The sequence below is a fragment of the Denticeps clupeoides genome, chromosome 1 (genome assembly GCF_900700375.1).
Source record: "Denticeps clupeoides chromosome 1, fDenClu1.1, whole genome shotgun sequence".
Taxonomy (NCBI): Eukaryota; Metazoa; Chordata; class Actinopteri; order Clupeiformes; family Denticipitidae; genus Denticeps; species Denticeps clupeoides.
In genome coordinates this window covers 35745331-35768574 of record NC_041707.1, presented here as the reverse complement: position 1 = coordinate 35768574, position 23244 = coordinate 35745331, and the positions used below count along the sequence as shown (strand labels likewise).

The following is a 23244-nucleotide window of genomic DNA, read 5'->3' as shown; positions in this document are numbered from 1 at the left end:
AGCATGAACGTAAAAAAATCCAGCAAGACATAAAATATTCTCTCAGCTACACATTACGGTGTTAATGATTAGCACCATTGATCATACAGCCCTGTGTTTGTGTGCGGCCTGTACAATATGGCCATTGCTCAGTGGACGACTCTACAGAGTCTGTTCTTTCTCGTTCGAGTGTCGATTTTCAAACACTTCCAATCTATTCAATCACGGGGATGTACAAATCCGCCCTCACACAACCCGTCCACCCAGCCCCCACTGTCCTCTTAACTGCCCTTAAGGACCCGTGGGAGGGGGGCACTTATTCACGTTAGATGATGGATCCACTCACCGAATCAATGCGTAAAATAAAAAACCTTTGTTAAATCCTCAAGCACGTCCCCGGGACAATTCATGGGGATTTATGCATTATGAATTCCTTTTCTCCTCACCCTCCCCTCCCTTGCAGAAATGGCGCAGAAGTTTATTTGGATGCAGAAGGAACAGGATCTGCATTAAAAATGTATGAGTGGAAATTTGCCGCTGGTGTCTGTCTGTCTAGTTGCATCTGAAGAAACAATGGTGGCGAGACATGTCCAGGACTCTTCCCGAGTCTTAATTGGGCCTTTGGATGCAGGAGTGGGGAGTTTTTTTTTTTTTTTTTTTTTAGAACAGCCAGTTTGATCTTGTTGGAGGCACGTTTTCACACATTGAATCTTTTTTTTTTTTTTGGTGAAAGGTATCCCGGGAATGTCTCCAGAGTGTCTCCCCCACACGACCACATCAAACAAGTAGCGTTTGCACAATACCAAAAAAACACTCATCCTGGCCAGCGGTTTACAGCTCCATGGATTAACTGAAGGGACGGGGACGGGGCACGGGGGGGTGCCATATGCAAGAATTTGGCCTCTAAAGGCCCTGAGGCCCTGAAGAGCAAGTGTAAGGTGTAGGAGGACGGGCAGAAGAGACGGAGATGGCGGTGGGCAAAGGTGAGGAGGCAAGACAACGAGTGAGTGAGAGGTTTCCGACAGAGCCTGTGCCACAAGCCGCCTATATACGCTTATCACACCCTTCCGAGTTCTCTCGAACTCACACACACACACACACACACACACACACACGCACCATTCAAAAAGGTAAGAGCCCCGAGGAGCCTTCCAGCACCCTCGTCTGACGATTCTTCAAGCCTGTCTCACTCTTTTGTAAACACCGAACGCACCCGGCGCTCAAAAAAAGAAAAGAGGCCGCCTTGTCGCCACCATTGCAGTTATTGTTGCATGTTGACGCGGGAACGTGACATTCACGTGTTCCACTCTTCACACATCGAAACCCCCCCTGGCCCCAGCTCTGGCCTCGAGTCACGGAAATACCTGAAGGCAAACAACAAAGGGTGTCGCGCACGGCGCGGAAAAAAAACAAAGCCCCTTTCGCATTCAGTTATGTCGCCGCTAAATTGTCGATGTATACAATGGCGTCTAGACGCTGCATGCCACCTTTAAATGCTTTAACAGGTCCACTATTGTGAACAAATCCTGGACATGTCCACCTCTGCAGTTAAGTGTTATTGTCAAGTCATAATTGCTATTACGTGTTCCATACCCAGTACAGGCCAAAAGTTTGGACACACCTTCTAATTCAATGTGTTTTCTTTATTTCCATGACCATTTACGTTGGTAGATTCTCACTGAAGACATCAAAACTATGAATGAACACATGTGGAGTTATGTACTTAACAAAAAAAAAAGGTGAAATGACTGAAAACGATCTTCAAAATAGCCACATTTTGCTCTGATTACTGCTTTGCACACTCTTAGCATTCTCATTTACATTTACAGACACAATGGTAGTAAGTGGGGTTTGAACCTGGGTCTTCTGGTTCATAGATGAGTGTGTTACCCACTAGGCTACTACCACCCCATTCTCTTGATGAGCTTCAAGAGGTCTTGAAGGAGTTCCCAGAGGTGTTTAGCACTTGTTGGCCCCTTTGCCTTCACTCTGCGGTCCAGCTCACCCCAAACCATCTGGATTGGGTTCAGGTCTGGTGACTGTGGAGACCAGATCTCCACTTTTTGTTAAGTACATAACTCCACATGTGTTCATTCATAGTTTTGATGCCTTCAGTGAGAATCTACCAACGTAAATGGTCATGAAAATAAAGAAAACACATTGAATGAGAAGGTGTGTCCAAACTTTTGGCCTGTACTGTATGTTTTATTAGTTCTAACTAAAAATGCATGAAGTAATTGCATTTCAATATTTCTAAATTTGCTCTAATATACTATCAGATTTGGGCATCAGAATTGTCGGTAGTGTGGCCTTCCTTCCTAACCGTATCCCCCGCTGTCTTCACATCTGAAAATAGGAAACTTTAATAGGAAATAGCAAGGACTGTGTGATTGGCCACCGCCACCAGGCATCCCGTCACCGATGCCACGCACGCCGGGACCACCAGACGCTGTCCATCACCCCCTCCCTCCCCCGTGGGACCTGCTCTGTCTCTCCCTGCCTGCCGAGCTCATTTCCAGCTACGGGCCTCTGCCCCGTACCAGTCACAACAGAGACGAGTAATCAAATACCGACCGGCGCTACTGAACGAACGCCTCCCGCCGAAGGGGCGGAGCAGCAGCATGTGTCGCGTTTTGGAATGAAATATGCGCGTGAGTGAGTGAGGGACGGAAAAAAAAAAAAAAAACGAGTGTGTTTACAACGCACTGCTTTTCTCGGTCGGCATATGGAAGGTGTTTATGCGGAACAGTTGCGTCAACAGATTTTCCTGCGCCGAGAAACGTCTTGGCAACGCATTACTCTGCCGCTAAGTGTTCGCAAGCTGGAGGGAGAGGCCAGGGAGCAGAGTGTGGTGCGTTCCGGGTGTGTGGTTGCTTTCTGAAGGTAGGCATATGATGCCCTTGCGCGTCCTTGGCTGTTTACGAACGGCCGTCTGTCAAACATCGCGTCCGACAGATTTTTTCGCACCGTGAACACCTTCCAAACCAAAGTATGCAGATTTGAATATTACATTTGCATAGATTATTTCGTCCAAAGTGTCGGATAACATTAATTACAGGTTCCGTTACCATGACGATAGGATGGCTGGATGTCACGATGAAAGGACATCATTGGATAGTCGGTTTGCCCGGCAAAAGACTACAGGCGCAAAAAGTGGCAAAGAGCGGTTTTGTGTCCGTTCCCCTTGTCCGAGTAAATATTTACCCGATGCACCGGCTTCAACACCTCCGTTTTATTCGGAGCGGGTTGCCAAGACGCTCTAAAGATCTGGACTTTCATTTCCCTGTGACCTTCGGAGAGTGAGAGTACACGGAAACGCACTACGGGCCCCTGTGCCGCTGACGTCCCACCGCTGCCGGGTGTGCCGTCTGCTACATGAACAGGGTTATGGAAGCGTAACCTAGAGCCGTATCCCTGCCTAGGGTCTATGGCAAAACAGGGACAGCACAGAATGCGTAAGTGCGTCTGTCCTACTGGCCGCCCTGCATTGCCGAATAGAGCTCCTGAAAAAAGCCCTTTTGGCGCCAAGGGGTCAGATCAATACCAACAGTTTGGGTCAATAACCACCCAAAAGGCACACATTACAAGTGATAAAATAAACCATCATAGTTGGTGGGTGCAAACCAGAACAGCGAAAGTCACATATCGGAGGGTTTAAAGGAAATAAATAGATTCTTAATACACAAATACCAAACTGCTTAACACTGAGCAAGCAGGTTAGTGCTAAAAGGGACTTGTGGCTATTTATTTCCGTATTTTAATATGTAAAAACCGATTAAAATGTAGTTTAAATGTCAACAAAGAGATTAAATCAAAAAATAGTCCGTTTTTGGCTTTTGCTCTCTGTCAAAATGTCACTTTTATACATTTTCTTTTTGGCCCATTTAGTTAGTTCAGAGTTGTACAGACTGCGAAACCCAAATTGAGCCACTCAAAATAAGGCATCATGCAATTTTCCCAAGCAGCAGCGCTAAGGGGCAGTGGTGGAGCAGTGATTAAATAAGCAGCCCCCGTAATCAGAAGGTTGCGGGTTCGAATACCGGTCCGTCAAGGTGCCACCGAGGTGCCACTGAGCAAAGCACCGTCCCCACACACTGCTCCCCGGGTGCCAGTCATGGCTGCCCACTGCTCACTCAGGGTGATGGGTTAAAAGCAGAGGACGCATTTCGTTGTGTCACCGTGTGCTGTGCTGCAGTGTTTCCCAACGACAAACACTTCGCTTTCAAGGTTAGAACAACCACATCGTCGCCAAAAGCTGTTCACTTTCATGCATTTCACCTTCCTGAAAGGTCACTGTCGACATGCATCGCTGACACTGACCTTTGACCCATCAAATTAGAACATGAACATCTGCATGGCGTTGTTGAGATTTCACCTTCGTGAGACTGCATATACGTCTGGCCCCTCTCAGTTGCACGTTCGACATTGTCATCTGCACGTTTCTACAGTGTTGCTGGCGTCATGGCAACGTGGCTACAAAGCCCTAATTCTACGCCCAGCTGTCTGAATTATTCAAGAATGGCAAAGGGTGAAAGTGCTGTTAACCTTTGGACAATAAGGACACAAAAAAAAACCACAGGCATATATCTGGGAGTACAAGGGAGCCACTGAAGAGGAGGCGAGCGTTACGACATCGCCATAGTAACGCCGCCATCGTTAACCGGAGGCCCGCGGAAGATTCCTGTGCGACAAGATAGCCTGGCCCATTCAAACACGGCCAAGCGCCGCACTGATAATGCGGCCAATTTAAAAAAGTAAATCACAAGGCCGCCAATTGTGCTGCGCTGTCTTCAGCGTGGACGCGCACGCACTGAGCAGAGGGTGCGAAAAAAAAAAAATAAAATAAAAAAAAGCTTCTTTTCACAGGGACTTAAAGAATAAAGAGCAGACGCAGTGTTATAAATCGTTCTTTTTTTATATGCATGCAAAGGGCGCCTTTGAGAGGAAAACATTTGAAACAAATTTAGCGTCTGCGTCACATTTACAGCATTTATCAGACGCCCTTATCCACAGCTACTTACAATCAGTAATTACAGGGACAGTCCCCCCCCTGGAGCAACTTAGGGTTAAGTGTCTCGCTCAGGGACACAATGGTAGTAAGTGGGATTTGAACCTGGGTCTTCATGTTCACAGGCAAGTGTGTTACCCACTAGGCTACTACCACCCTATGAATTCCGGACCGGCTCTGTAGGGAAGGTAATCTCGCTGAGGCTTCGTGTCCCCTCTGCTGCCGTCGTGAGCCGGATAAACGACCCTTCGGAAGGCAGCGTCCCTCCACGAGGCCGTGTTTGCCGGTTTAGTTTAAGACGAGCAAGGCCTCTGATGTACAATGTTGGTATTTTTATTATGAAAAAAAAAAAAAAAAAAAGTTATAAAAATAATTACAAAATACGTTGTACACATCAGGATTGTAGCAAATTTTTAGAGCCCAGGAACCCTCGACGATGTGTTACAAAAGCCTCAAGCATTATGGGGGGGGGGTGAATGATAATACTGACCTCAGATCAATGGCTTCCTCAGCCCTGTAGCCCATTAACAGCAGTAACAATGATTATTTGTAATGATGCGTATCAATTGTTCTACGGCTCAGTGCATCGGAAGAAGACCAGTGTGTTTTGGAGAAACAGTGCATGCGATAAATATAAGCACAAGGACAGAGCATTCTCGGTGTCTTTCAGGGAGGGTTCAAAAGTGACATTTTACCATTTGCATATTTCATTTGTCCATCCTCGGCGTTACTTTTGACCCATTTCGAATCTGGACGGCGGGCGGCACGGTAGCGCCGGGGTTACGACCGCTGCGCTGTAATAAGGAGTCCTGGCTGCGAATCCTGGTCCGGGTGCGGCGTCTGCGCGCGTCCCACAGTTCAGAGGAGGGCTGGTTAGGCGGATTGGCAATGCTAAATAGGCTCTGGGGCGCATGGGCTCTGCTGTGCATGGGTGTCCAGGGGCTCTTTCGGCAGGTATAGACTCCAGCTAGAAAACGGACGGATGAAAAGTGTTACACACAAGTTTAAAAAAAAAAAAAAAAAAAGTGCACGTTTCGTTTGCATGTATGTAAATGTTTTATTTTTTTATCTCTCTCTCTCTCTCAGGCTCTGCCAGAAACGGCGTCCAGATTTCCCGGCAGACTCTTTCAGCTGTCGCCCACTCAGCCTAATTTACTGTTGGCCGTTTCATCCAAGTCCGCCTCTGACCCCGACTGAAGGAAGCGCTCCGCACGCAAATGGTGGCGCTCGGCTTTGATTATTTCCCATTCTGTCCAAAACAAGATGGAGACAGGCTTTTTTTTTTTTTTTTTTTGACCTGTCATTATAACAGCGAGGTGCATCTATCGCTGTTGTGTGTCTATATATGTGTGTGTGTGTGTGTGTGTGTCCTCTCGTAGCAATTGGATTAGTAATAACTGTTGGACTCCAGCGAGAGAGGTTAGGTAGAGTGGGTGGATGGCCAAATGGCCGCCGCACTGGAGAAAAGCCACCTGTTTAGCTGTCAGGCCCCACCGCACCTCTTGCTGGGAACTGCGTTAGGAGGAATAATGCGAGCGAATCAGTGGCCGCGTGGCGGAAGCGTGACGGTTTGCCGCTTTAACGGTAAAACTAGCCGTTTTTGGGAAGGGTACATTTTGCACACCTTCGCACACATTTTGACATGGTGGTAGTAGCCTAGTTGGTACCAGAAGACCCAGGTTCAAACCCCACTTACTACCACTGTGTCCCTGACACTTAACCCTGAGGGTCTCCAGGGGGGGACTGTCCCTGTAATCTGATTGTAAGTCGCTCTGGATAAGGCCGTCTGATAAATGCCATAAATGTAAAATGTATAAGAGGGTAAAGACACTAAATAAAAGTCCATTGAACAATTGCGCAAACTGGGCCTTAAATAATGAAAAAAATCCATTATTGTGATTATTTCTCCCTCAAATGTATTATATATTATATATATTTAGTGATTAGTGATTAGCTTAAGAAAGTCCTTTCATTACATTATGATGATGATCATGTACTCCCAAAATACGTGCTGTAATTTTCATCAGGTAGATCGCACGGAAATGTGCGGAAGGGTGAAATCGGCCCGAGACATGGATGCCAGCGCCGAGTTTAGCTGCCAGGGGCGTGCGTTGTTTCCCCAAAAAAAAACCCATTCTTCAGCAACTTTCCGCTTGCCGGTAATAACGGCATTAATGACGTGGGCGGGGCATCAGCAACCGCTGTAAATCACAGCTTAATTCCCGTTAATGAGCAGCCAGGAACGCAACCACCGCAGAATAAGAATGGGGACAGGAAGAAAATCAAAAAAAAAAAAAAAAAAGAGAGAGAGAGAGAGAGAGAGAGAGAGAGAGAGAGAGAGAGAATTTAGCATTCCTGAAAGGACTCGGGGGGGGGGGGTGTCCATAATTCAGCCGGCTTTACAACATCTCGCCGTGCCTCTCATAAACTCCGGCGCGTGACCTTCATTTTTCATGAGTGCAACAACACTCCACCGGATGACAAGATTTATCGGGGGACGCTAATAGCCTGCGCGGCGCTCAGGTGGGGTAACATGGACACGCGCTTCCCCCCCTGCCACGCTAACGAAGATCCCTTTCCGTCCGAGTTGTGATGTAACGCATTTACATTTACATTTACATTTAAGGCATTTACCAGAGCGACTTACAATCAGTAGTTACAGGGACAGTCCCCCCCTGGAGACACTCAGGGTTAAGTGTCTTGCTCAGGGACACAATGGTAGTAAGTGGGGTTTGAACCTGGATCTTCCGGTTCGTAGGCGAGTGTGTTACCCACTAGGCTACTACCACCCTAATGCCCGGACACACGTGTTCACCTGGCAAAGGCCACGCCTTTCTCTATATGGATCCGTGTTGCTGCTCTTGGGGAGCGTGCATGCGGGTGCTGGTCCGCGTGTCCCCTCATCCTCCCCGGCAGCTTGATGGACGGCTACTGGGACCTTAATCCCGTTTTTAGGGGCCTAAAATGCCTCCACCCGACCCCACCCGATTACTGCACGATTACTTCAGGCCTCTGAAGTAGAACACTTGTTTTTTTTTTGCGTTAGTATAATAAGACGCGCTGCTGAATTATTTATCCCGGGGGGGCGGGGCTCCGGTCCTCACTTACGGAGTCAAAAGGATCACGCCTTCTCTTCAAGGAGCGACGCAGCCGGCAGGCAAATAAGACGGTGGCGTGTCAAGCAGCTGATGTTGCGTGTGTGCGCGCGCGTGTGTGCGTGTGTGTGTGTTGAGAGGGTGTCTCCGGAGAGTTGCACAAAAGCCGGGAAAACCGACCTGAATTCGGAGCCTGAGGTGAAGATTGCAATTACATTAAAACCAGCCGGGTGACATAACTGAACTGTTGAACCTTTTTTTTTTCCACGTAAACACACACCCACGCGGTCACACTTTACACACACACACAAACACACACACATCTTTTGTCCAAATAATGTATCTGTCGAAAGAACAAACAGCTGACCTGTCAAATATATATATTACCGGAGAACGAGTTTTGGGTTGGTTAACAAGCCTCCTGATTGGACAGTGACACTGGCCGTTAGTTATGGACAGAAATGTCACTCAGCTTCCTGTTTCTGAAGGTCGGAGGTGACAGCATCAGCACGGACCTTCTTAAACCCCTCTGGTCTGGCCCACAGACTTCCTCACACTGCAATGTCCATGCTGATTCACTCACACACACACACACACACACACACACACACACACACACACACACCCGTGTATGTACTAACATTCCATTTGTGTGCATATTCACAGTGTGCACCTGCTCTGCCCTGGACATGCACATTCAACACGCACGAGCCATCTGTACACGGGCACACGCACAAACACACACCCATTTTGGCCTTTAAAGGGTATACAACTTACATTCCAAAATCTATCCAGCGTAAATATTTTACATATATCTGCACATCCACATGCACATATTTAGTCACACAGAGACGGTGTGTATTTACAGCACACGCGCGCACACACACACACACACACACACAACCCTTCTGCACCTGCTTTATATGCGTCACAGGCAGACTCTGGAAAACAAACACACACGTATGCACACCAGCACACTTTATTCATCACAGACACTGAAAACGCATCCCGATAGAGCGAAAACACACGCTCGTTTTCTTTCCAAAAAGTGCACCATTTACATCCTGACAGCAAACACCTGCATGTTTCGTAATCACACACACACACACACACCCAGCAACAACACTATGTCAGACAAACACACACACACTCAAACACACGCGACAGCCACGTCAGTCCTGACCCAGTAAGGGAGCGCGGCGTTGTGAAGAAGCGATGGCGTGGTCTTACGGGAGGAGTGCCGGCGAGACCCCTGCTGGCGGAGTTCCACATTAACCCCCGACTGCTTCAGAGGGAAGACGCACAAGACAGACAACCGTGACGCAGGGACAACTGACGTCCAGAGAGAGGGGCTCCGTCTGCCGCGGCGAGATGAGCCGCTGGAAATCGAAAGTGGGCCATTGCTGGTATGAATAAATAAATCTATCAAATGTGTGATCTAATGCGCAGGCCTTGCGGAAAAACGTCGCCGCCGAGCTGATGAGTGAAAAAGTGACGGGTCGGCCGCCATGGCAGCCAGACGGAACAGCCTTTTGCCATTAATTCTTTTTCTCACCCTTTACTCGTTTAGTGTCACTTTCCTGTCAACGTGTGAAACATCACAGACTTTTTGATACTCTGCAGCCATATGGTGAGGTTGTACTACCCTTGGCGATTAAAAGACAGTGCTGTCCTTACAGAAAAATAAAACCAAAAACTTATTTCCGTCAAGGGGTGGTAGTAGCCTAGCGGGTTAACACACTCGCCTTTGAACCAGAAGACCCAGGTTCGAATCCCACTTACTACCATTGTGTCCCTGAGCAAGACACTTAACCCTGAGTGTCTCCAGGGGGGGACTGTCCCGGTATCTACTGATTGTAAGTCGCTCTGGATAAGGACGTCTGGTAAATGGCGTAAATGTAAGATGTAAATGAAAGCTACAGGTTAGAGCTGACCTAGCGCAGCTAATACTGAACATACAATGTCTCACCCGAGGAAGCGCTGGAAAATAACGGCGCTCACGCCAAAATATTGACACTCTGGGCACAATTCGGACATTGTCATTTAGGGGTGTACTCACTTTTGCTGCCAGCAGTTTAGACATTAATGGCTGTGTGGCACTTTTGTATTCACTTCGCAGAACCTGCACGGCCAATGTTGAGCACGCGTCTGTGCGGTTAAACTGCAAGTGTAACCAGGCCTTAGGTCACCGGAGCGAGAGGGAGAGAGTCTACAAGGAAATAAGAATCAAATTGGCAAACACATAAAATAAAAGGCCCCTGCTACAGTACTCCGCAAAGGTCAGCGAGGACCGCCGGCTAGTCTCTTATTGCGTTTCTGTGTGCACGTTAATTCCGAAGGCAGATAATACGCAGAATGGTATTTTATTTTTTATTTTTTTCTCTCTCTGTGTCCTCTCTTCCGCAAAAATAGGCAGGCTGAATTCATCCCCCGCAGTCAGGTAATCCCGACGACTGCGAGGCTAATGTATTTAAATTAGCATCCGCGCTCTATACACGCAAATTCGCTAGCTGGTATGCATGCAAGTCAGTTGCTTTTCCCTCCCTCTCTCCCTCCCTCTCTCCCTCTCCTTCTTTCCTTCCTTCCCCGTGGCCACAGCAATTATTTACGCCGTGAGTTAAATCATGCCATCCGCGACAAATTTGATAAAATTAGCATTAGCAGCCAGCAGTAAACAGACTGCACCAAAGTGGAGCCTTCCTCATAAAGCCGCAATAAAGGCGACGGCTAATCTAATTCAGCCACCTCCTCCAAACGCTCGTTTTCTAAATTCTCGGGAGGGGGGGGTCCTCTCGTCTCCCAACAAGTTCTTTCCGCTCTCGTCCACGCTCTTCCTCCCTTTTGCCCGTACCTTTTTTTCAGCGACCACGTCTTGCGGCCTCCGTGTTTCGGACCGTACTGTGCAAGTCAGACTTTGGAGCGGTTCTGCGCGCGCACATGAAGATAACGTACCTCAGGGTCATGTGACACGATGCCAGGCATTCGTTTCCAGTCACCATTTGCAATCGTGCGCATTGGGCTATCGAATGACAGGGCCTGACACATTCAGGGACAAAGAAATGTCAAGTTTCCCGTTCGTGGATTAAGACTAGTCCGAGACCAAAAGAGAACTTCAGCGAAGTTCTTCATTGAAAAAAAACCTAATCTAAGAGCGGGAACCTGACCCTAAGTGGACAAATGTCACGCTTCTTTGAAAAAGCCCCTGGCCTGGAGCATCAGGCTGTGGTTGGTGCCAGTTTGAAAACCGTGCCCCAAAATCTAGGAGACTACAGAGAAATCTAGTCACAATTAAACGTCTGTGAGCAAACAAGCCAATTTTCACAGCGAGTACAAAAGAACAGCAGTCACGTTCGCGCCACGGTCCAAAACAAATTAGCCTTAGCTCCGGATTTGCATAATGACCACAGTGGACTGTGGCAGGCGGGTGCGGTGACCGGCATATAAACCGATCCCGATTTGCATCTGGCGGGCCGGAGCGCGTCTCCAGTCTCCAGCCCGCAGGGTGAGGTTACACGCGCAGCCCTGGACAGCAGACGTTACACGACTGTCTGGTCCCGGCGGGACACCTGGACACCACGGGGACCAAGAAAGACGAGGACTGGTTGTCCTGCTGACACTTTACCTACGCGCTGCTCCGGTGCCATGGGAACGCGGGTCAAGGTCACCGGAGCGGGATTCGTTTCATCTCGAATGTTCGGGTGCGGGCGGGGCAGGCCAAGATCAACAGCCAGCTCATGTTAGTGTATGTTTAAACAATCAACTTATTTAGGTGGAACCGGGAACCCGATCGCTCCGCTAAAAAAGACCGGAATGGCCGGAATGTGCCAGCTCGATTACCTGTAATTACTCCAACAAGCAGGTATTTGTGAAAATCCAAGCTGGGACAAGGAAAACAGGGGAGTCGGGTTACCGGTCCCGAATGAAATTTACATTTACAGCATTTATCAGACGCCCTTATCCAGCACAACTTACAATCAGTAGTTACAGGGACAGTCCCCCCCTGAAGTGTCTTGCTCAGGGACACAATGGTAGTAAGTGGGATTTGAACCTGGGTCTTCTGGTTCGTACACGAGTGTGTTACCCACTAGGCTACTACCACCTCAATGGTAAGTTTTTTTTTTTTTTTTCCTTTCCTCGGACTGCATTTCGTTATCTTAATGGCTGCTTAAAAACCCCCGGTGTGCAAAAGGATGCCGCGTGATGGCAGGGCAGACGGGGCTCGGTTGCCTGGTTACCTGGCTGTGCGGTTCGGGAGTGGGATTAGGTGGGCGAAGCCACACGCAGGTAACCCGAGCCCGGGCGGCACACTAAGAGGGGGTCCTCGCTCGCTCTCCCTCTACCTTTCCGTCTCCCAGGGGGACAATAGAGACCTTTCTGTGGACGCCTAACAGGGACGCCTTTCTTATCTTGGTGGTGCTTTTTTTTTTTTTTGGAGAGTCGGAGACGGCGTCTCGCGTTTCTGAACTTACGAACAAGAGGCCCTGCCGAAATCAAATACTATCGGAGGGATCTAGCCTGCCCTCGTCCTGAATCCTCCCACGGCACGGCAGGGATTTCTGCCAGTGATCCGCACTAAAACTTCATCTCCACAGCCGAAGGATCGTGGTTGTTTTCTACCTGGATTTATACGTATATGAATCTGTCATATCACAAATACTCATTTTGTTTCTCGAAACAGAAAACGGACGCACACACACACACACAGCATAATAGCCTTAATGCTGGGTCCGTCACACATTCATTAGGCATTCGCCCTCCGAGGCAGCCTCTTGTGCTTAAGCAGCGCCACTCCAAACACTTACGGTCTCATACTAACGCCACCGAGAAATTGCCTCGTGAAAATGCGAAATCCTCAGGCCCTCAGTTAGGGGCCGCGCGCCATGAAGCTCGCGACATAAATACAAAAAGAAATAAAAAATGTTATATATATATATAAAATGCTGAGCCGCGACATCATCGGCGCCCCGAGGAGGCCGGCCCGTCCGACGGCACCAGAACGTGCCGCGCCGTGCATAATGGCGAGAGCATCAATAATTCTATAGGCCGGCGCCGCGCCAGCGCGCGATGTGTGTGCCGCGGCGGCGAGTAGAGTGGCCCTGTTCAATTATGCATGAGGACAATCCGCGAGGAGCGCAGGCAACATCCATCCTCACACCCTGCTATTGTTCCCTCAATGCAGGGCATTAGAGGTGAGAGAGAGAGAGACAGAGAGAGAGAGAGAGAGTCTCATACGTAAATAGGTGGGTAACAACAAGGTTTTTGGATGAGTCAGGATTAAAAAATTGTACCGGTCGGGCTCTGGACTTGGAAAAATGGACAGAGAAGAGAGACAGGGAAGAAATGGGTGCATAAAACCACGAGATCGTCGTAAATGGAGAGGTGGAGATTGGCGAGAGCATCATAGAAAAGAGAGACGAGAGGGAGATCGCGGCACTCAGGAATGCAAGAGGGGCCGGCTGCTTACACCATGTCAGAGGGTGATCAATAATGCATTAGACCGCCATAGAAAACACATAAAAACAACGGGGTAAGTGTTCTTTTCCTGGCAAATGCGGAATAAGAGGGTTGACTTCATCGTGTATTAACCTCGCTCCCATCTTCAAGCTCGGCTCCGGAGGATCGGGGTGAGGGAAAGGAAGCGAGGGGGGGGAATAAGAGGGGAACAATAACCGGGGCGGGATTGATTAATTCGCACGCCCCCTGCAATATGGATGTCCTGTCAGAAAAAAAAAAAAAAAAAACGAGGTGGAGAGCGGCGGCGAAGGAAAGGCGGAGCCCCTCCCACGCTGCTGCCGCTCCGTTGTTCCCCGTGACTTGATCGCGCCGGGACTTCGGGAGCTACAAATGCCGAGGCCAGGCAGGCCCCGACCGTGACCCACAAACACACACACTCAGAGGCCAGCAACGCGGCGTCCCACCACACCACGCTACGCCGGAACGTTCTCCTGCAGCCGCGAACGGACAACAGACCGACGTCAACGGCAGGACGCACCGGGACCATAGACAACACCTCAGCCGGGAAGCTGGACCTGCTAGACACTCCGAGTATATATATATATATATATATAAAAAAGACACACACACACAAACACAGGGATTTCATGAGGAGCGAAAAACGTGTCCCTCGTCCCCCCTCTTACCTGCTTGTTGTACTTGTTGATGGTCTGGCTGCTGTACTCGGAGCAGTGGTCCGAGCCCAGGGAAATGTTGTCCCCGGTGCCCACGAAGGTGTTGGCGGGGGGCAGGTCCTGCACGGCCTGGTGCTTCTTGCCGGCCGTGGGCGACTGCGGGTGCAGCTGGACGGTGGGCAGCGGCGAGCTGGACTTGTAGTGGCGCGCCAGGTCGGGGCTGCCCGGCCCGCCGTTGACCGAGCGGTAGCGGCCCATCCCGGGGCTGTCGGAGAGCTTCTCGTTGACGCCGTCGTAGCGCTGGCCGTTGGGCTTGGAGGCCTCCACCGTCACGATGCTGCTGTACAGCGGCTGCTTGGATTTCTTCTTGTTCTTGTCCTTTTTGGGCTTTTTGCTCTTGTCGTGCTGCTGGGGCGTGAAGAAGTCCTCGTGGTCCTTTTTGCCCGCCTCGTAGCCGTTCTTGTTCTTGGGACGGCAGTAGCGCGCCATGACGACGACCAGGATTATGAGGATGACCGTCATGATGCCGGACACGACGCCGATGACGATGCTGAGGCGCTGCTTGCTGAGGTCGTAGTTGGGGTCTCCTGCGATGTCCGCGTTGAGCGGGGTGCCCAGGCTCCTGGCCACCATTGACTCCACCACGCTGGAGTTGGCCAGGCTCTCGTTGACGAAGACGTGGACCAGGGTGGTGGTGCTCTGGGACGGCTGGCCACTGTCGTTCACCTGGACCACCAGGCGGTGGAGCCCGTAGTGCTTCTGCTCCAGCTTCCCCACCAGCGAGATGACCCCGGTGGCGTGGTCCATCTCGAACAGCTTGAAGGGGTTGCCTCCAATGATGCTGAAGTTCAGGTCGGCGTTGGAGCCCGTGTCGGTGTCGGTGGCCATGACCGTTCGCACCACCGTCTTTACGGCGCTGGCTGGAGGTAGCAGGGTGTAGGTGTTGTTGAGCGGGAAAATGACGGAGGGCGGGTTGTCGTTCTCGTCCATGACAAAGAGCGACACGGTCGCCGTGGCTGAGCGGGGCGGGTCGCCGCCGTCCACCGCCTTGACACGGAAGGAGTACGCCGTCTTCTGCTCGCGGTCGAACGACATGGTGGAGAAAATGGTGCCGGTGTCGTTCTCGATGGAGAAGATCTCCTCTTCTTCTTCAATGAAGAGGCTCATTTGGGCGTTGGACCCCTTGTCAGCGTCCATCACCGTCACCATGCCGACGGGGCTGTTGGGCTGTAGGTTCTCCTTCACGTAAAACGTGAAGACGTCCTGCATGAACTTGGGCTCGTTGTCGTTCTTGTCGGCTACGAGGACGACGACGGTGGAGGAGCCCTCCAGGACCGGTACGCCCTTGTCCTTCGCGATGACCTTGAACTCGTAGCGCTCCGTCTGCTCTCGGTCCAAAATGGCGTTCACCCTGATGTCCCCGCTGTCGGGGTCGATGGAAAACACGCCGTTCACGGACGAGTCGAGCGAATAGGAGACTTCGGCGTTCTTGCCACTGTCGGCGTCCAGGGCCAGCACGGTGGCCACCCGCTCGCCGGGGGCGTTGTTCTCCAGGAACGACACCTCCACCGTGGCCTTGGCGAAGACGGGCGGGTTGTCGTTGGTGTCGCCCACCTTGACGATGAGCGAGTTGTTGCTGGACAGGCTGGGGCTGCCGGAGTCCACGGCCACGATGACGACGTTGTACTCCTGCACCAGCTCGTAGTCCAGCGGCGCCGACGTGTGCAGGAAGTACTTCTTCTTGTTCATCTCGCCCTCGATCTCGCTGGCCGGCTTCAGCTGGAAGGGCACGTCCCCGACCACGGTGCAGGTCACCATGCCGTTCTGGCCCTGGTCTCGGTCGGACACCTGCACCAGCGCGACGGGCGTGTCCACCACCACGTCCTCCGCCACGTTGGCCACGCCGTCGCGCAGGAAGATGCGGCCGATCTTGCGGATGTCGATGTTGGGCACGTTGTCGTTCTCGTCCTTGATGTTGAGCACCACGGTGGCCTTGTCGGTCTTGGGGGGCTGGCCGCGGTCGCGGGCCGTCACGCTGAAGCGCAGCTGGCTCACCTCCTCGCGGTCGATCCGGTGCAGGACGCTCAGCCAGCCGGTGCTCTCGTCCAGGCGCAGGAGACGTCGCACCGACTCGGTGGCGGCGCCGAACACGTACTCGATCTGCCCGTTGACCCCCACGTCGGCGTCCAGCGCCCTCAGCTGCAGGATGGGGGCGCCCGGGGAGCTGTTCTCGGGCAGGTCCGCCTCGTACACGGCCTTCTCGAAGCGCGGGCTGTTGTCGTTCACGTCCGTGATCATGACGCGCAGGATGGCCTGCGAGGAGCGCGGGGGGTCGCCGCCGTCGCGGACGCGCAGCGCCAGCTCGTACGAGTCGCGCTGCTCCCGGTCCAGCGCGCCTTTGATGATGAGCTGCGGCTGCTTGTCGCCGTCGGTGGTGTCGGCCACCTGCAGCTCGAACACGCTGCTGCTGCTGCGCGACCCGTCCTCGAAGCGCCGCTTCCCCGCGTGGGACTCGCCGGCGGCCGCGCCGACGCCCATCCTCCGGGCGGGGGCGTCCCCGCCGTCCTGGATCAGCTCGTACCTCTCGATCCCGTTGCGCCCGAAGTCCCGGTCGGTGGCGGTGGGGAGGAGGTACAGCGTGCCGATCGGCCGGTTCTCCTCCACGGACAGCGTGAGCACCGGCGACGGGAAGGAGGGGGTGTTGTCGTTGATGTCCAAGATGGTCACCTTGCCCTCGAACAGGTCGACCCAGCTCTGCGAGGGTCCGATGACGGACACCTCGAAGTCGATGAAGCACTCGTTCTCGTCGAAGATCATCTGGCACTGCTGCAGCTTCTCGCGGTCTATCCGCCGCTCGTTGGTGCTCAGGTCGCCGGTGATGTTGTCGATCTTGAAGTAGTCGGAGCCGGACTCCAGGGTGAACGTCACGTCGCCGGAGCCCGCCACGATGCCGAGGTCGGCGGCCACGTTGCCTATCCGGATGTCGGCGGGACCCTCCTCGGCCAGCCGGTACCGGAGCACCTGCTTGGCGGCGGAACGGCCCAGCAGCTGCGTGACGAGCACGGAGTAGCACAGGTAGTCCACGGCGCCCGCGGTCCTCATCGTCTCCGCGGGGGTTCGGGTCGGACTCTCCGAGTTACTTATTTATTTGAATAATAAAAAATATATATATATAAAAAAAATGAATAAAAATTCGTCGTTGCGCGCGTAATTCGTGTCCCTCTCTCACTCTCACTCTCTCTCTTTTTTCACCTGTTTCAGCAGGTTCGCGACTTCATCCTCTGCGGCGGCGACGAATTCAGTGTCCCTGTCCCCCGCGGCCGGGACTCGAGTCCGCCCGTGCGTCCTGGTCCCGTCGCATCAGCGCGTTCGGGATCCGTTCCGAAATGTATACGCGCGACGCATAAAGAGGGGAAAAAAAAGAAAAGAAAAGAAGGAACAAAAAAAAATCACTTCAACTGTTCCCGCATTTGTGTTCTTCCTTCCTTCCTTTTTTTTTTTTTTTTTTTTTTTAACTCTCACGACATCCTGCGATAAGTCCGGACGATCTGCTGGCCGCGGTTGTTCGGGACTTCGCCGGTTCTCGGTCGCGCCGCGTTAAAATCCCGTCGCTGATAAATCCACTTCCAGAATATCCCCGGAACGCCGGGCGCCCGGCGGAGCCGCAACTTTGCGGGGCTGCGGCGGGTGAGGAGGGGGGCGCACAGTCCGGTTCCCTTCCTCCGCCGACGGTGCGACTAAAAAACGATCATTAATATTACTAAATTAAAATGCAAAAAAAAAACAAAAAACACTCGAATATTAAACCGATCGATTTGATCGTTCTTATAGTTTTTTTTTTTTTTTTTAATCTTTTTTTTCCTATAATTGTAATCCGGAGATGGGGGTGAAGGGGGGGGATGCGTCGTCAAATTCCAACGAGGACAGGAGGGTCCCTGCCTCCGTCCCGCATTCTCCCGCGTCCCCGGTTCTCTCCGCACCTGCGGCGGCGCGCGCTCGCAGCCCCTCTATCTGCGGCGGCGCGCGAGCGACGCGCGCGTGATATTGCAGAGTCTCTCCCTCTCTCTCTCTCTCTCCCTCCCTCTCTCTCTCTCTCTCTCTCTCTCCACCCCTTTCTGCCGCGGCTGAGAGAAAAGTGCGCGTCGCGGGGACGGAGCGATGGAGAGGAGGAGAGGACCGTCCGACTCGCGGGTCTGGGCGCAGCCTCCACCCCTCCCTCTCCAAAAAAAAAGAAAAAGATCTGTACATTCCTATAGAAAAAGCGAAGGAGCGGTGACGCGGCGCGGAGTGGGACGGAGGCGCGCGCGCGCGCTGTCATAAAACCGAGTCGCTCCTGGCGTGGACCGAACTCGCCTGCTCGCGCGAGTTTTAGTTCGCCGCGTGCTTTTTTTGCACGAGTGTGTGACATTTTGCCACGTCGCGCGTGTAATTTGCGACGCAACACACAACAACGCGTCGTTCTTTCTCTTTGCACCCCAGCGCGCGGCGCACCCCACTTTCACGCGTTGAGACGGAGCGGGGCGGCTCAGGTCCCGAAAGCACCACGGACAGCGGCGACGAGCGCGGGCACACCCCACCCTCCCCCCTCTCCCCTGCCCCCGTGGGTCCCTTCGATGCCCACGCTATGGCCGAGGGGGGCGTGGAAGTTACACGTTACACGTACGTGCATCTTACACCAAAGAAAGAAAAGGCCGCAGTTTATCTCGAGTTACGGACTGCGGGCAGGCGGCCGCGCTGCCCGGAGGGGGCAGATTTTGATTATTAATATTATTATTTTATTTTATTTTTTTTCCACTGCCGCAGCACTTCGCCTCCCTGCAGAGAGCGCATGCGGCGCGCCGCGCTCCGATCATTGCGGACGAGCGCCCTCTGTCGGCCAATGACGTCACCTGGCGCCAAAAGAGCGAATCTAGGGGCGGGGCGGGGGCCTTGAATGGCGCTGGATTGATTAAAGGCAATAATCATAGAAATAATTCAAAAGGGGAAAATAGGTTTTTGAGTATTGCCAATCACCAAATCATATGAGTTCAACAATTTCTTTCAGTCAATTTTTCTTAGAGTCACATAATTACAACTGGATTAAATAATATTTTGGGATCTTTTTTGTTGATACTAGAGATTGTATTTTACCACTTTGTTGATCTACACAGACGTTCATTTAGAAATGCCCTTTTTTTCGGACAATAATAAATTGTTTTGTGCATTGACAGACATGAAATGGGTCAAAAATCTGGTCATCATTGAAAACGACTAGCTGATAGAATATCTGTATACATGTAAAAAGGAGCTTTATCGCCAATGATGAGTCTAGAGAGCCAAAGGAATTCTGTGTTCGTTAACCCCAGTGTGTCACTTTGAATGATTATTAGAAAAACCTTTTTTTAATGATCTTAGCACATCCAAAAACAGCTAAAGATGCAAGATGATTAAAGATGCAAAAAACTTGCCAAATCCAGAATAGTGCAGTAACCTAGTATATCAGCATATGTGACAAAAAAACGTGATTGTCATTTTGAAACACACAATGAAAACTGTCTGCTTCATTTAACCCAATACCTAGGTGAGCAGTGGGCACTTCGGGATTCGAACCCGCCAGGCCACCACTGCAACATAATAATGACTACATCGTTATTTCAAACTTTGCCTATTATTATGTATTATTCTTTTTATAATACTTCTATTTGAACCAAAACAATAACGGATTAAGCTGTAGGGCTCAACTGGATATGATCACACATATTAACACTGTGAAATGGTCATCATCCACACAAACGCATAATGCAATATTTATTTCCGAAAACTATTAATAATCTGGAAGCCACAGTGTCACACAGACGGGGAAGTTGAATGAATTATTTTGTGTCATTTTACAGCGACGGTGCAGCAGCCCATGTCAGGATAAACCTCACGTTCAACATCAAAAACAGAGTGCAAAAAACACGCCCACATGTCCTTTACCAAAATTAAATGATCAGAATAAGTGAACTTGTTAGTGACAATTGGTATCTGTAACAGTAATTCATTGTATCTGTGAAGGTTCTCAGTCATCCAGGTCATGGTTATTTAAAAAAAGTAGCAACTTGACCTCCAGGGCTTTCTCAAGATCCATAAAAAGTCCAGTTGCCACTGAAACAACCTTTTGTTAAAATATATAATTAATTGTGTTGTTTTTATAAAAATTATGGCCAGTTTTTTGTTCCATTTCCTCAAAGAATTAGAAAATAAAGACCTGAGCACTTGAGCACCAAGGGTGCTGGGTTGGTGCTGAAGTCCATATTATAGTCATTATGGCCAATTTATGACCATTATTCATCAGCCATTGGCGAACCCAGCTCGGGGAAATAAACAAAACAACCCAACCAAGTTTTCTAGACAGCGGTGGAAATATTCATCAGCATTACCCAGCATGCATTTTTTTATTCACTTGGATTCAGTTATGGATGTGTATTTCAGGTAAGCTGCGGCCTTCAGCTTTGCACTAGAACCTTGAGAACCTCCCTTGAGGTCAGCTCTTAAATCAGAGATGCACAATTTCAAGTCAGGAGCAACATGTTGTAAAATTATACATTTACATTTAGCTTATCCAGAATTAACTTAGAGTTAATTGTCTTGTCTGGGGACACAATGGTAGTTAGCGGGATTCGAACCTGGGCTACTACCACTCATCATTGTGTTATTGTGAATGCATATGTGTTATGCATATTTTTTTTTTTTTTCAAACTGGTTGGCCATCAGGTTCCTAGCATCCTGATGCATTAGTTTTCCAGAAAGCCCAGAGGATGAGGCTTCCAGACACGGCATTACTTTTATGCATCCTTGTTTAAAAAAAAAAAAAAAAAAAAACTAATATGACAGTTACAAATGCAGTGTGCTGGGGATTGGGGTGCATATACGGTAAATGAGGGGAAAAAAAAAAAAACCAAAAAAACAATACACAACCACCGCGGGGATCTCGTCTGGGTATTTCATTAGCCGGGAGCATCCTTTCGCCAGCGTGGCCGAGCGAAATTGGTGCTGTTAATAATACGTTCTAAAAAAAAAAAAAAAAAAGTTGCCTTTGATGTGGCGACTGTCTTGGGTGTCCATCCCAGGGGCAAGTGCTATTTCTGTTGGTGAGGAGGGTGTCTTGCCCAATTAATTACACTGCTGTTACAGTAAGCGTGCCTCTCCGATGACAAACATCATTTCCATATCCACACGGCGAATCCCACGTCATCAATCACCTTGCGCGGCCATTAGTCAGTGGCAGCCTCGAATTTTATTGGTTTGATTTCCCCGGATGCGTTCGGCACTCCGGCGAGGAATCATTTCGCCACCGGAATGAGATTTAATGACACAGTCGCTGCAGTGGGGGAATAACAGCGACCAATTACACGGTAAAAAACTGTCGCCTGTGTCGGGGGGGGCATTGCATTAATGATCATAAAGACAAACAATGCTTGAATTTCGACCTATCAGAATGAGTCACATTTCTTTACTTTATCGCTTTCTTTATTCATTATGAGTCAATATGCGTTTCCCCCAATTAACATTAATGCATACATGCAAACCTTATGATTTATGTTTATATTTATAAACATGTAGAGAGTGCAAATCGGCCTCATCATCAAAATGGAAGTGATAGCGAGGACTGCGTTTAACCATCACCCTTGGTGAGCGGTGGGCATCCATGAAAGCCATCCGCGGAGCAGTGTGCGGGGATGGTGCCTTGCTCGAGGGGACCTCAGTGGCACCTTGCCGGTTCGGCATTTGAACCCACAGCCCTTATTAAAAATAAGGAGTTGCTCGACTGAACTATTGAGTGAAACAATGATTTGTATGTTTATAAAACTGGGTAGAGAGAGAACTGAGCAAAAAACTCTCTCTCTCTCTCTACACACAAAAGCACTGTATTCAAACCACTCCAACTTGATGTTACCTGGCAGAAAGAGGCATGGCACAATAGAGGTTAAAAAATGAACAGTTTCTAATTTATTAACACCGGTAAATTATTATTGCAGTTACATGTGAATATTGTATGTAAAAAGGTACCAAGGTTACAGAGAAAATAAAAATGAGAAGAAAGAGTAAAGAGAACGAGAGAGAGGGAGAGAGAAAAGCCAGGAGAAAAAATGAGAGGATAGAGCAGACTCGAAAACCGGAAAATCCGGTTTCGATGGAAAGGCAGCTGGGAAAGAAAGTGAAGTCCCTTCCCCACATGCGAACAGATCTTTATACCCCTGGCCTACAGGAAGCTGTCACTGACCAATCAGAACCTGTTGTTTCTGACGTCACGCTCCCGGTGCCTCCCATCTGGGGAAGACAAAGAGAGTGGGCGGTCCCGACGGCCGGCGCCTCACACGTTTGGCTCGGGGGAGGACCGGCAAATGTTGTAATGCCGTCCGACAAAAGACATGTAAAACGGAGGTGTTGAATCTTCATTCACAACAAAGGCACAGGAATGTCACATCTCTTCTTACAGACTGCCGCTATGCAAAACAAAAGCGTAGAAAGGCCATGGTCCTGTGACGTCCCATCTTACAGTATGAGATGTTATATCCACTTCGTTCACCATCTGAAGGGGTTTTTATTTGAATAAATACGCATTTTAGTGCAAGCAAGCTAAAATCTTAAGACTGATTCATGATGAATTGTAATTCATTCATTTTCATATTGATTGATAGCTATAATATATTCACACAACATACACAAGTGCTTTACCTTGATCACTTTACTTCACACTTTTTATTAGATGCTGCAGTCCAGGCTGAACAGATATGATACACGTCGACCCCCAAAAAATAAGTACGTCTTGGCCTTAACTATACATTTCCGAAGGACACGTGTGTCCAGATGGCCACCCACATCACTGAGTGGGAGTGGTTACTGGGCCGAGGGGGCCAGCGGAGCAGAAATAACCCTGCTATTCTCCTCTTGCGAGGGTGTGGGTGTTCTGGATGTAGCCCTCAGCATTGTTGCCCAGGGAGCCCGAAAAAGGGCCAGCTCAGTTGCAGATGGTGTTTACAAAGACTTGTGGTGCAAAACCAGAAAAAAA

The 23244-nt window shown here is 50.1% G+C and overlaps 1 protein-coding gene across 5 annotated transcripts in view; it reads right to left on the bottom strand.

Annotated features, from left to right (window-relative positions):
• Positions 1-18210, bottom strand: part of pcdh7b (protocadherin 7b) — a 121979-nt gene extending 103769 nt beyond the window's left edge. For 4 of the 5 annotated variants that reach the window (XM_028975382.1, XM_028975388.1, XM_028975409.1 and 1 more), the window contains exon 1: positions 14223-18210. In XM_028975382.1, the coding sequence (XP_028831215.1) occupies positions 14223-17312 (3090 nt within the window). In that variant the 5' untranslated portion in view covers positions 17313-18210. Of the gene's footprint in view, positions 1-5432; positions 5955-14222 lie in introns of those variants that run through there. The other variant, XM_028975395.1, reaches the window with a different exon arrangement.
• Positions 18211-23244: the final 5034 nt, after the last annotated feature.